Source organism: Triturus cristatus, chromosome 10, assembly GCF_964204655.1.
Source record: "Triturus cristatus chromosome 10, aTriCri1.1, whole genome shotgun sequence".
Classification (NCBI taxonomy): Eukaryota; Metazoa; Chordata; class Amphibia; order Caudata; family Salamandridae; genus Triturus; species Triturus cristatus.
The window spans coordinates 998,477,616-998,491,468 of record NC_140593.1 but is presented as its reverse complement, the minus strand read 5'-3'; the positions used below and the strand labels follow the sequence as shown (position 1 = coordinate 998,491,468).

Genomic DNA, 13,853 nt, shown 5'->3' with positions numbered 1-13,853 from the left:
AATGGGTTCCCTTTGCCCCTTGTCACTCACTGCCTGCCCCCCCTTCATGGGGCCTCCTGATGTCCTGATAATACTGCTCGCCTCGCCGGGCTGGACCACTTCCCCCCGCAGCGACTAATGGTGGCAGCCCTCCCTTGTATTTACTTGCTTCTCTGCTGCCCCCACCCTCCCCTTGCAGTGTACACAGTGCGGCCAGTGAATTTGTGGCGTACTTGTGGTATAGGGGAGGGGTAGCCCAGTGAACAACCGTGACCCAACGTTCAATGCGACAAGCAAGCACCTTACTGCCTGCCTTCCTTGCCTTATGCCGCGTCGCGCAAGTGCCCAGGCTTCATGTCTCCAGCAGCAACTCGGCTATGAGCAGCTATATTTCCTGCGCTGCACAGGCAGCAAGCGGCCACTGCAGCTCTTACCACCTTGCCTTGCACCGCACCGGCTGCTCTCCGGCTGTCCTTGCTGAGCCAGTCTGCCAGACGCCAGCACTGATGTCGCTACCTTGAACAGGCTCTGGTCAATCCCGGCTCAGGTACCTTGGCCGACGCAAACCCCCCGGTTCAATTCCGGTTCAATTTTTCCCGATCGGGTCAGCTCCGCAGAGACCACTGCTGGTGATCCACGCTCCACTCGCCTGCTCTGTTCGGCTACGTCACGCCTCCCTGGTCAGTCGCGATCAATCAAAGATGCGAGTATTCGCTTCTAATGCAACATTGGTGTGATTCAACTATATAAATATATCAAAGATTCAATACTGGAAAATGCATTTTTCTCCTGTTTTCTCCCAAATGCCCCACTAATCATTTAATTTTGCCGTCATCTCTACTTCTATCATTCTTTCTTCTCTAATATTTCTAACTTTTGTGCCACTTGAATGTCTGAAAAGTTTGAATACGCAAACATCCTGATTGGAGTTTCTACATACAAGTTTTGCTACATCTCATGTCATAAGTATATGAGACTGTGCCTCAAGTGTTATCCTGTAAAGCCCTTGTTGCTTGATTCACTAATTCAATTTTTTTATTAAAAAAACCTTGTCTCCTGTTTAACTTGTTGGCACATATTGCAAGGTGTTTCTCTCTTAACACCACCCCTCTGGTCTTTCAACTGTGCTGTCAATTCACTGTATTCCATAACTGCTGAAACCTTAGCGAGAAAAAAAAATACAGTCACTTATACTTTTGCCAATTGAGACCCATCTTGTTTTTAAATATCTTGCAGCACCACAAGATGGCGTTTCCTTGCGTAACACCCGGACTAACCTGACAGCATTCAATCATGAACATTTTGAGAAAGTGTGAGTTTGCTTTAATGGTATGAATAAAAACAAATGTGTGGCCAAAGACTCCTTGATCAGACTAGCAGTATCAACTACAGGTAGATCCAATTTCCAAACCACTGGCCAACAACTTTAGCAGAAAGGAATATGCTACTTACCAGTATGCATCTGTTCTTGGCATGTAGAGCTGCAGATCCACACACTAGCATAGTAGATTGCCATCTGGTGTTGGGCTCGGATGCTTGCACCTTGTTGTTGTCTTGGAAGAAGTCTTTGTATTCACGAGATAGGTGACTCCTCCCTTGGACGATAGTGCGCATGGGCATCAACTCCATCCTTATATTGTTTTTCGCCATGATGGGAAATGATGAAGTTAGTAGAAGAAAAAGAGATGTCCATGTGTGATATCTAAGTAAGATAGAACTGGAACAGATACAGGTCCCGGGGAGGTGGGTGGGCGTGAGTGGATCTGCAGCTTTACATGCCAAGAACAGATGCATACTGGTAAGTAGCACATTCCGTTCGAGGCATATGAGCTGCAGATCACACACTAGCATAGACTATACAGCAGTATCTCCCCTAGCGGTGGTCACCTGCATCAGTTGCAGTAGTTTGAAATAAAGTTTTAAGGACAGCTTGGCCCACAGAAGCTTGTTGCTTTGCTAGTACGTCAACACAATAATGTTTAGTGAAGGTGTGTGTTGTAGACCATATGGCTGCCTTACAAATGTCTAAGGGAATGGTTCCTAAGAATGCCATGGAAGCCCCTAGTTTACGTGTGGAATGCGCTCTAGGGGGAACTGTTAATGTGCGTTTAGCTTTTTGGTAGCATATTTGGATACATTTAACTATCCACCTAGCAATCCCAGATTTGGAGATGGGGTTACCCATATGTGGTGGAGAGAAAGCAACAAACAATTGTTTTGCGGAGAGATGTAGTTCTTTCAATGTAATAAAGAAGGGCTCTTTTAACATCCAAGGTGTGAAGAGCTCTCTCTGCTACAGAGTCTGGGTTTGGAAAGAACACTGGTAACTCCACTGACTGGTTAAGATGAAAAGGAGATATTTTTGGAAGGAATTTTGGATTTGTCCTAAGAACCACTTTGTTACGATGTAATTGTAAGAATGGTTCTTGTATGGTTAAAGCCTGGATTTCACTTACTCTTCTAAGAGATGTGATTGTGATAAGGAAAGCTACTTTCCATGTGAGCAACTGTAGTTCGCATTTATGTAGAGGTTCAAATGGGGGTCCCATAAGCCTAGTAAGAACAATGTTTAGATTCCACTCTGGAGAGGGTGGTAATCTGGGAGGAATAATTCTTTTAAGTCCTTCCATGAAGGCTTTGATCGCAGGGACTCTAAAGAGTGACAAGTGCTGTCAATTTTGTAAGTAAGCTGCTAGTGCTGCTAGGTGCAGACATATGGATGAGTATGCTAAATTACATCTTTGCAAATGTAGTAAGTAGCAAATGATGTTCTGGATGGAGGCATCTAGTGGGTGTATATTTTTGTTAGTGCAGTAAATAGCAAATCTTTTCCATTTTGCAGCATAGCAAGCTCGCTCTAGTAGTAGGTCTGGTGGAAGGTTAAGGTAACCGAACTCTAGGACTTCAGGAGCCAGATTGCCAGATTGCCGGATTCAGCTGACCTGGATCTGGATGTCTGATCTCTCCATTGTTTTGGGTTATTAAGGACGGGGAGAGAAGCAGGTGTGGAACTAGTGAGAGTTCCAGTAGTGTTGTGAACCACGGCTGGCATGCCCATGTGGGAGCTACTAGGATCAGTTTGAGAGATTCCTGCCTGAGCTTGCGTACCACTAGTGGAATGAGTGGGAGAGGCGGAAAAGTGTACGCAAATCTGCCTGACCAGTTCATCCATATCGCATTGCCTTTTGACTTTGGGTGCGGAAACCTGGCGGCGAAGGTTGGGCATTTTGCGTTTTCGTGTGTGGCGAACAGATCTATGTCTGGTTGGCCCCATTTTTGGAAAAAGGGCAGTAGAACTTGGGGATGTAGTTCCCATTCGTGGATCTGTTGTGTCTGCCGACTTAACAGATGGCAATCTGATTGTGAACCCCTGGAAGGTGTTCTGCAAGTAGGTGTATGTTCTGAGGAATGGCCCATCTCCAAATGTTCTGTGCGAGCTGGGACAGCTGCAGGGAATGTGTGCCTCCTTGTTTTTGTATGTAATACATGGCTGTCATGTTGTCCGTCCGGATGAGGACAGCCTTGTTCTGTACATGTAGTTGGAAGGATTTTAGTGCTAGGAATACTGCTAGCAGTTCTAGGTGATTGATATGGAGCACTTTCTGTTGAGTGGTCCATTTGCTCTGAGTTGTGTGTCCGAGGAGATGGGCTCCCCATCCTGTGAGTGATGCGTCTGTTGTCAGCACCATTTGTGGAAGAGGCTCTAGGAACGGCCGCCCTTTGGACAAGTTTGTTATGTTCCACCACTGTAGAGAGCGATGTGTGCGGCTGTCCACCAACACCAGATCTGTAAGTTGTCCTTGAGCCTGGTTCCACTGACGCGCTAGACATTCCTGTAAGGGACGCATTTGAAGTCTTGCATAAGGCACAATAAAGATGAAAGATGCCATCATGCCTATGAGCTGCATGAACACTCTGGCTAGAAGAGAGTGTTGGTTTTGAAATTTTGTGATAAGAGCTTGTATACTGGCTATCCTGGCTGGACTGGGATATGCTAGCGCTGTGGAGGTGTTTATGGTAGCTCCTAGATATTGGTGTATATGAGAGGGTTGGAGATGCGACTTGGGGTAGTTGATCGTGAACCCCAAGTTGTGTAATATTTGGATGGTTTGGTGAGTGTGTAGGACACACTGTTCTAATGACTTGGCTTTTATTAGCCAGTCGTCTAGATACGGGAAGACATGAATTTGTTGTCTTCGGAGATGTGCTGCTACTACTGCAAGACATTTCGTGAATACTCTGGGTGCGGTGGTCACCTCCAGAATGGAAGGACTGTGAACTGGTAGTGTTGTCCGTCCACCACAAACCTTAGGTACTTCCTGTGAGCAGGATGTATGGGAATGTGGAAGTAGGCGTCCTTGAGGTCTAGTGTGGCAAGGAAATCGCCTTGTTGCAGCAGTGGGAGCACTTGTTGAAGAGTGATCCTATGGAAATGATCTGAGTGTATATACAGATTTAGGGGTCTGAGGTCGAGTATTGGTCTCAGAGTCCCGTCCTTTTTGGGTATTAGGAAGTACAGTGAGTATACCCCTGTTCCTTGATGCTCTAAGGGAACTGGCTCTATTGTGTGCTTTTGAAGCAGTGAGAGAACCTCTTGTTGGAGGAGCGTAAGATGGTCTGCAGACATTGGACGCTGTTTGGGTGGTATGTGTGTGGGGGATGGTAGCTGTAAGTTCCAGGCAGTAACCATACTGGATAATTTGTCTTACCCACCTGTCTGTTGTGATGCAGTTCCAGACAGGTAGGAACTGTGTTAGTCTGCCCCCGACTGGAGTGGAATGGTCTGGGGGTAGCGGCGGAAAGTCACTTGTTTTGTGGCAGGGGAGGTGCGAGTGTTATTACCTCAACCTCGTCCTATGTTGTTGTTCCCTCTGTATCCGCCTCTAAAATATCCCCTACTGGGGGATGATTGTGTAGTGGCTTTGAATGTAGATGAGGTGTCTGCGCCCATGTTTTTGGAGGCTCCTCTGTAGAAGGAGCGCCGAAAGGAGCCACGCGTTTGTGGAGACTGTAATGCTCCCATGGACTTAGCAGTCTTGGTGTCCTTTTTCAAGGGCAGTATCTACAGCCGGCTCAAATAGCTGTTCTTGGTTGAATGGCTGACTGAGTATGGTAGTTTGGACCTCTTGCTTAAAGCCTGAAATGCGTAGCCAGGCATGTCGTCTAAGGAGTACACTGGTGTTGATCTAGAGGCAGTGTCTGCCGCGTCAGGTGCACATTTAATTGACGCATTTGAAATTAGCTTGCCCTCTTGGATAAAGTCATTTGCCTGGATTTAATACTGGTCAGGCAGATGTTGTGATAGATTTTCTACCTGGTCGTAGTGTGCCCTGTCATATCGTGCCAGTAGTGCTTGGGTGTTGGCAATACGCCAGTGATTAGCTGCTTGTGCTGCTACCCTTTTGTCAGAAGCTTCTAGCAGTTTGGATTCTTTATCCGGGGGTGGTGCATCTCCGGAAGTCTGGGAGTTGGCGCGTTTTCCAGCATTGGAAACGACTAGAGAATGCAAAGGTAACTGTCCTTTGATGTAAGTAGGATTTTCAGGGGCAGGCCTATATTTCTTTTCTATTCTAGGGTTAAGAACCCTGGCACGGACGGGATCTTTAAATACTTCAGGGGCATGCTTAATGACTCCTTTGATCATAGGTAATATTTGCACTGACTTTTGGGATTGTTAAAAAATATCTAAGAGGAAATCTTCCTCTGGTGCATTGGAGTGCATTGTAACACCATGATAGAGTGCAGCTCTATTTAATAATTGGCCAAACCCCAGGTGATCATCTGGGGGAGATGGTTTAGAAGGATATGGCTGTGGGTCTGGGAGGTCTGTTGGGATAGGGAATATCCAATCATCTAGTCGTGAGGTATCTGGATCCGTGAACGGGTCATTAGGATCACCCCCACCCCCCCACCCCCCCGGGTCGTCGTCGTCATCTGGAGGTGGTGTATGTGGTGGAGAAGTTACAGGTAAGGGTGGTGTAGGCAGAGGAGGTGGGTTAGAAGGCAGTGTAGGAGAAGAAGGGGGCATAGGCGATGTTGCGGACAGGAACTGGAGCAGATGGTGTGTCCAGTTTTCGTTTTTTACATGGCACAGTCGTGACATGCCCTGTTTTTGGGTTTATATAAATCTTTTTCTGCCTTGGATCGATAGGATCTGGGTGAAAAAGTTCTTGTTTCTCGGTAGCAGCTTTCGGTGCCGCTTTTTTCGGTTCCGAGCGAGGTTGTGGTTGATCCTTATAGGTTTTGGCCTTAGGAGGCGTATCAGAGTCCTTAGCCGTTTGTTACGGTGCCGAGGATGTTAGTTTCGGAGCCGAAGCTGGATCTTTAGGCTTGGGAACCTTCGAAGCCAGCTTATCTATGGGCCTTGGCGTTTTCGGGGCCGGTTTGGAGGTGGAAGGCGGCGGCGCCGAGTGCTCTTTTGGCTTCGGTGCCGACGGGACAATTACATGCGGTTTGCTCGGTCCCGAGCTACCCGGAAGGCTTGTCTTTTTTCTTCGGAGGCGGGGCTTCTGAAGGGTGTTTTCGGTCTTGACTGGGGCCAATAGGCGAAGTCTTGACCACTGCCTTTGGTTTTGGAGGGGTTGGGGCAGGAGTACTCACACGTTGCCCAGGAGTGATGAGGTCGTCTGAGTCTTCTGCCTCTGAGATGATTTCGAGATCCTCGGAATCTTCCTCTGGGACATCGGGGCCTTCATCAAAGATGTCCTCTGGTTCCGGAGCTGGTCTCTGTGCCATGATGTGTCGTCTAGCCCTTCGATCTCGAATCGTCTTTTTCGATCGAAAGGATGCACAGGCTGGACAGCTGGACTCGTCGTGTTGAGGTGATAGGCACAGGTTGCAGACTTTGTGATGGTCACTGCGTGGAAATTCTGCTCCACACTGGGGGCATTTTTTAAAAGGCGTCCTTTCCATGAGCCGTAGGCCTTACGGCGTGGATAGGCCCAGCGGCCCGCGTCGACGTTCGGAATCGAGCCGATAAAATCGGGTCGAAGATGAAAGTGATTCGATGGTTTTTCTGGAAGTTTTGCGCTTCGAAAAGTTTGAATTTGAGATTTCCAACCGGAGCGGAAAAGTTGCATCCGAACCCAATGACGGAAAAAAACAATCTAAGGATGGAGTTGATGCCCATGCGCACTATCGTCCAAGGGATGAGTCACCTATCTCGTGACTAAAAGACTTCTTCCAAGACAACAACAAGGTGCAAGCATCCAAACCCAACACCAGATGGCGATCTACTATGCTAGTGTGTGATCTGCAGCTCATATGCCTCGAACAAATATTTTTGGGAAGGTGAACACAATTTGCTTTATTCGAACACCATAAAATCCCCTCATTCAAAGTCACTTTCAAAAGCGTTTATGCTGTGGTTCAAATTCAGGTTGAGATATTGCAGCATCCCTTTTTCAATATCAGCTTTATCTATCTCCTGCACTACCCAACAGGCTTCTCCGTTGTACCCAACAGCAGTCTCCTTGATATTCACCATTTTACTCACAATATTAACATTTTTCCACTTGCCTCAAGGATTACTCACTCTTCCTGTGGCTACCTAAGGTACTCCCTGCACTACTTAACGATTCTCTGCTTGTGTTCCCAGGTCCCACTTCTCATAGATTCCCTTCCCAGTAAGTGCTTCCTTTTGCCAATGTCCTCATATAGCATCATTACTCTGCGCTCCAACATCCATTTCGCCCACTGTCTCACCTAAACACAATTTGTGCTGTACTTCTTTATTTTTAGTTTTTTGGTTATTGACTGCCAAGAGCTCAGCAAGACATCCAGAACATCACTTCTTCATTCTGACTGCACTGCCAATACTCCTAAAACTGTTGTGGGACTGCAGCTAAAACAAGGGACTAGGATACAAATAAGAAGTTGTGGGAAGATTAAACTCATTTGAAGCAAATGATATGTTTGCCCTTCAGGATGCATGGATGAATAGCATTTTTCATGGTAAAAACAATTTAAATTATATATCAGTAATAGAAAGGAAGGTCCCAGTGAACCTCATTTTTGGAAAATTGCACAAAAAAAAGAAGCCAGACCAGCATGAAGAATAGTTCTTCAAGCACAAGACTAACCTGGGGAATGCCTGCAGCATTCCAAAATGGAAAAAACCTGCCAGACCTACAAAAGGATACTTAAGAATTTCTTTGAGTTTATAGCTGGGTCAGGTACCAGCTTACAATTTTATAAATTAGAGATCTCAGTGACCCAAGCAAAACAACGTTCTTGCAGTTTTGTCTGCTGTCTCAACATTCAATTAAGAGGTGAAGATTGTCACTTCTCCAATACTGCTGCTCCTTAACAAGCAATTAGAGAACTGCCCCCACTCAACAGAGTCAGAATTTCCTAATGAAGAAAATAACCCTCTGTGATGTCTAGTTTTACCTAATATTTGCTAATGTAAATTGTCAGTTGCAGCGATCTGACATCTCATGGGAGGTATCCAAGGGTGTAAATGAGTATCCTGAATTATGTGGGATGGAACATAACTTTCTGGCACTTCATTCTGGCATGACATATACTTCACCAAGTCCTACCTCATCGATCGCAGATTCCTCTATCAACATTGGCGCATCAGAAGAGAGTATGCCATGAGTTGCCATCACAAAGATCTTGTACGCTCCTCGTTCCTTCAGTGTCTCTGCCGCAGCAAGAAAGCTGGCAACATCATCAATGATGTCATCCTGCGAATGACCAGAAAAACCCAAGGAGCAGATTTAGAGCTGGGTTCAGAATGCTCATTACTGCAACAAAGACAACATTGTTAGTTACTTGTAGTCCTGGTTCTGCATTGTAGTCCTGGTTCTGCATTGTTGGGATCTTCATTAGACACAAACGTTAAAATAATCTCTGCTGCAAGCATAGATCCCTGAACCCTTCAAATCAATACATATATATGTCCTCATTTCAGTAAAAAGGGTGGAGCATCCAATATGCCCATCTGTTGTGGAGTGCCTCCGAAACTATAATGCAAGCAAGATAGTCTGTATCGTAGACAGTAATACCAAACCTCCCCTTCACAAAAAGACATTGCTGCACCTATGAAAGTAATGAGGAAAAGTGCAGTCTGATAAGGCATACATTCTAAGACGTTAAAATACCTCCAGCCCCCAAACTAAGGCTACAGGAGCTTCCACAACCCATGCTGCCCTGTGACACAGAGCCTTTTCTTCCTGAAGCAAATTTTGGAGACTAGAAAAGAATTTCAGAAGTTAACCTGATGCACGCAAAAAAATGCCAAGGAAGGAGGGCTGCTTTCTCTCTAGCATAAATGGCTAGTCGCAGTGGATTATTAGCAAACTGAAAACACGGGGATGTACATGCTACAGGCAATGGACGGTTTTAAGGTGGATAGACTAGGGAGAAACAAAGAACTCCAACATCCAGAGAGGGAAAAGAACGATATGCTGGAGAGGATAGGGTGGCAAAGAAAACTAGAAGAGGGATGGTTTCATTAATGTGGAAATCGGATACTCTCTTTGGGAGAAAAGACAAGTGAGTTTTCAGCACCATCCTAAACGTACGATACACTAAAAACGTTTACACCACTGAGAGGGCTTGAATTTCACTAACCCTATGAGTGGAGGTGATATCTATTAGAAAGGCAGTCCTCCAAGACAGATGCAGAAACTAGACCCAATGAATATGTTCAAATAATTATCCGATTCATTTTGACATGACCAAATGGAGCTCCAAATGTGAAAGAGGTATACTCAGGTATGAAGGACTTTCTTTATGCCTTCTAAGAAGTCATTAATGATACCCATTCTGAAAACGAATGCCCGATTTGGACCTTTTCTGTAAATTATGATTGCAGTAAGGTTGACTTTAATAGAAGAAAACTGTAGCTTTGATTGAAACAGATGTGATAGGCATGGAACACTATCCATTTTCTGACAGGTGGTAGGATAATAGCCAGAAGGTTGTGCGGCTTGAGGGCGGTAAAGGCCCTCGGTAGCAAGACAGGTGTCATACCCATATTGGGCATTTTAACGGTCGAAATGTTTCGCGCAGATCGTGGTCTCAGAAGGAGATCCCTTGAGCTTCTTCGGGACCAATGAAAAAGGGTGCAGTGAGTGCTAGTGTAGTGTGGTGGCCTCTCAATTAGACATGGTGCCACTTGCTAGAATAAAGTAATCTGGAATGACAAAAGAAACAAAATAAAAGGAATGGAGTAAATGCAGTAGCACGTATAAACCCATGTAGAAGGGTATAGATAGTGTGAGGAGCTAAGATCCCACATTGGTCGACCATGTGCTCGTGGTGTTTACCAACTATTATTACCCAGCATGGGATTCACCAGGTGGTAGGCTGTCATCATAGAGTGTGGTGGTGATGCTCAAGTGGACGAACAAACATGTAAATAAAGGATTTTCGGTTAAGATTATGACGTGATGCACAAAGTAGTGGACGTACTGGCGTAGACAAACACATAGATGCAATTTGTTAAGCCCAGATGAAGGTCATGGGCTTAACTATGAGCTTTGCCAACTGGATTGGTATTGTGGAAAAATATTGCGGTTTTGTGAATAAAAACATATCTTAAGTAGACCATTGATGGCAAGACCTCAGGTCACACCGTACTCGCATGGCGTTGCTGGCATGGTGTGCGCTTAACTATACAAAACGGGGTTAGTGTCCAATGAGTTACAGCTGAGGAAATCCTCTACGTCTGTGCAGAAAGTCATAACATTAGTTGTTTCAATGCATACAAAGTTACATGCAGCGGTGCACGTAGGGCAGAGAGGGGGGGGGGTGAGAGACTGTACTTAGTTTCGTAGGATCGGCAGGTCTGTTAACCTACCGGACCTCTCGTCGCCTCGGTAGAATGTTCATTGCGGCTCCCTCTGTATTTGTGCTGTGTGTAAGCTGGGGGTTGCAGGGATGTGTTTGTGCGCGCTCGGCGGGTGATGGGATAGTCACGTGTGCGTGTCAGGAAAGCAGGTGCCATCTTAGAGTGGGTTACCCTGTTGTAATGGCTGGAAGGAAAGGAAGAAGTACCTTGTTGGACATATAGGGCCGCACAGGTTACGGATGATAGGAGTCCCAGAGCAGTGTAGCCCTGGAAGAATACTACTGCAAGGGGGCCCATATGAGACAATTGGCAAGATCACAGAAGGGAACGTGAAAGTGCACGTGACGGGCAACTGTATAGTAGACTCCTTGGGATGACATAGTAGCAGAATGGCAGCTGAGCGATGCTCTGTAGGGGAGGGGGGAGTACATATTATATTAGGAACTGCCCAAGGGGCACAGTTGAAAAACGAGCGCATAATGCGTATCGTTTTACACCCATGGTATGGTGTAGTCTCACGATGTGGCGCAAGTCCTTATTGGTTTGTAAAGCTGACAGAACAAGTGCCCGGTGGGGCATAATAAGGATGATATGTACCCCAAAGTGGTATGGACCTGGTTGGATGGTGTTGTATATAATATAGGAGGGAAAGAACCAGAGAGATGTGAAGAATGCGTCGGATGGGCAACTGTAATGGTTGATTACGTGGGCTGAAACAACAGACCGATGCAAATAGAAAGGATTTTAAAAAAAAGAAAAAAAAAAAAAAAAAAAAGAAGTGTTGCCCTTGTGGTTAGTATATGTTAAAAGGGTACAGTTGGAGAGCGGAGCACAGTGTGCACTAGGTTGGAGAAACATAATGTCACTATGTGGCATAGGTTATGTTTAGATTTTATAGCGGGGAAGGCCAGTGTGTGGAACAATAGGGTTGGAGGCCTAAGCGCATAGTCTATTCATGAGGGTGCATGGTGGCAGAGAAGGTCTTCTTGGAGTATCAGTATCGCTACTGTGTCATGTATAAATACAAGGGATGAGGTGTTATTAAGGATAGATGGTTCAAGTCTGTAATTAAATCCAAGGAATCTCATAATTCAGCCCGTTTACATAAGAACGTAGTTTGAACACCCACAGTTGTTCTTTACGGAACAGGGTAGGGTGTTCCAAGCCGTATTGGCTTCCAGGATGGTCCTTCTGAGCTTGTCTGTGGTGTGGTTGTGTTCAATAAAATGGGTCCTCATTTTCGTTGTGCTGCGGCCACAGCAGATGTCTCTTTTGTGTTCATTATTGCGAGTTCTGATTTGCCTGGTGGTCATGCCCACATAGAAAAGATTGCATGGGCACTTGATTAAGTATAGGCAGTTTTTTGTGTTGCAGTTGGTGTGTTGACGTTGAGTCCATGTGAGAACGCCCAACTGGAGTTCCTTGGAGTGGCTAGTGGAGGTGCATACATTGCAGTTACCACATGGGTTATGCTCTTTCACAGATGGGAGGTCCCATAGGGTTGTCTGGTTGGTTGATCTTCTCATTTGAGGTCTGGTATGGACTAGCATGTCTTTTAGGTTCTGTGTCCTCTTGAATGCAAACCTGGGGCGTACCAAGTGCAGGTCCCCTGTTTTGATTTGGTGCCAGTGTTTGAGAACAATGTTTTTCACTTGGTTGGAGGTGGATGTGAATCTAGTTACACAGGTTATAATGTCTTCTTGTGTTCTGGTATTGGTTTCCATCCGTGCATCGCGGTGGTTATTACTTGCTCTCTTCTTCGCGTTTATGGTGACTTCTCTGGGGTAGTTCTTTCTCCAGAGGTTGTGGCTAAGGGTTTCTGCTTGTGTCTCGCAGTCACAGATTTTGCTGCAATTCCTTCTCAGTCTTAGGAATTGTCCGTAGGGAAAGTTTTCCCTAAGTGCTTTAGGGTGATGACTATTGAAAGAGAGGAGGCTGTTGCAATCAGTTGGTTTCTTGTATGTCTTTGTTACGAGGTTCCCATGATCCTGTGTGATGAGCAGGCCCAGGAAGGGGATTTCCTTGGTGGAGGTTGATAATGTAAACTTGGGGAAGGGGTCCTGAATGTTGATCCAGTTGTGAAATTCAATGCATCTTTCTTCCATTCCTACCCAGAAGACCAGGATGTCGTCGATATAGCGCTTCCATTGTTTAGTCTCATTGGAGTATGGGTTAGTCTCAGACAGTATAAGGGATGATTCAAAATGGGCCATGTATAGGCATGCCAGGATCGGCACCAAAGTGCTGCCCAGGGATGTTCCATGGATCTGGTAGTATAGTTCATTTTTGTATTTGAAAAAATTCTTCTTCAGAGTAATTTCAGTGCATTCCATGATTAAGTCTACAGGCATTGGTACTGTGGTTGTGGATGCTCTAAGGGTTTCCTCAATGACCCTGATGGTAGCCTCTTGGGGGATGTTGGTGTACAGTGCTTCTACATCCAACGTTAGGTTATGTTAGATCAGCTTCTATAGCGCACGACTCACCCGGGTGCATCTCGGCGCTTTGTTAGAGTTATCCTAAGACTGGAAGGAACAGGGCATTTTAAAAAAGGAAGGCTTTTAGCTGTTTCCTAAAGGTGCTATACACTGTGATTCTGCGAAGAGAGTCTGGAAGCTCATTCCAGTATCTATGTGCCAAGAATGAAAAGGATTTTCATCCAGAACGGCATAGCCTGATACGTGGCACTTGTAGGAGAGCCCGCGCACCGGACCGCAGATTTCTGATAGGGACATGCTTAACAAGTCTCTTTTGGAGATATCTGAGGCCTCTACCACTGAGTGCCGAATACGTGAGACAGCAGATCTTAAAAAAACGATCTTTTCCTCACTGATAACCAGTGGAGTTCTCGCAACAAGGGAACCGATGCGGAACCTGCTGGGTGGTTCATTACCATCCTAGCTGCTGTGTTTTGGATCACCTGGAGTTTACTCAACAAGGTCTTTCCTACCCCGGCCAGTAGGGCATTACCATAGTCCAGGCGACTGATAACCATTGCCTGAACCAAGGTTTTACGATGGGTTGTGGGCAGAAAGGGGAGAATTTTACGCAACAGACGCAGGCTATAATAGCA

The 13,853-nt window shown here is 45.8% G+C and overlaps 1 protein-coding gene across 6 annotated transcripts in view; it reads right to left on the bottom strand.

The window, feature by feature from the left end:
• The window catches only part of PRPSAP2 (phosphoribosyl pyrophosphate synthetase associated protein 2), a 598,092-nt gene that overhangs the window by 48,569 nt on the left and 535,670 nt on the right, over positions 1–13,853 (bottom strand). For all 6 annotated transcript variants that reach the window (XM_085628991.1, XM_085628988.1, XM_085628989.1 and 3 more), the window contains exon 10: positions 8,523–8,669. In XM_085628991.1, coding sequence (XP_085485117.1) covers positions 8,523–8,669 — 147 coding nt within the window. The remainder of the gene's footprint in view (positions 1–8,522; positions 8,670–13,853) is intronic.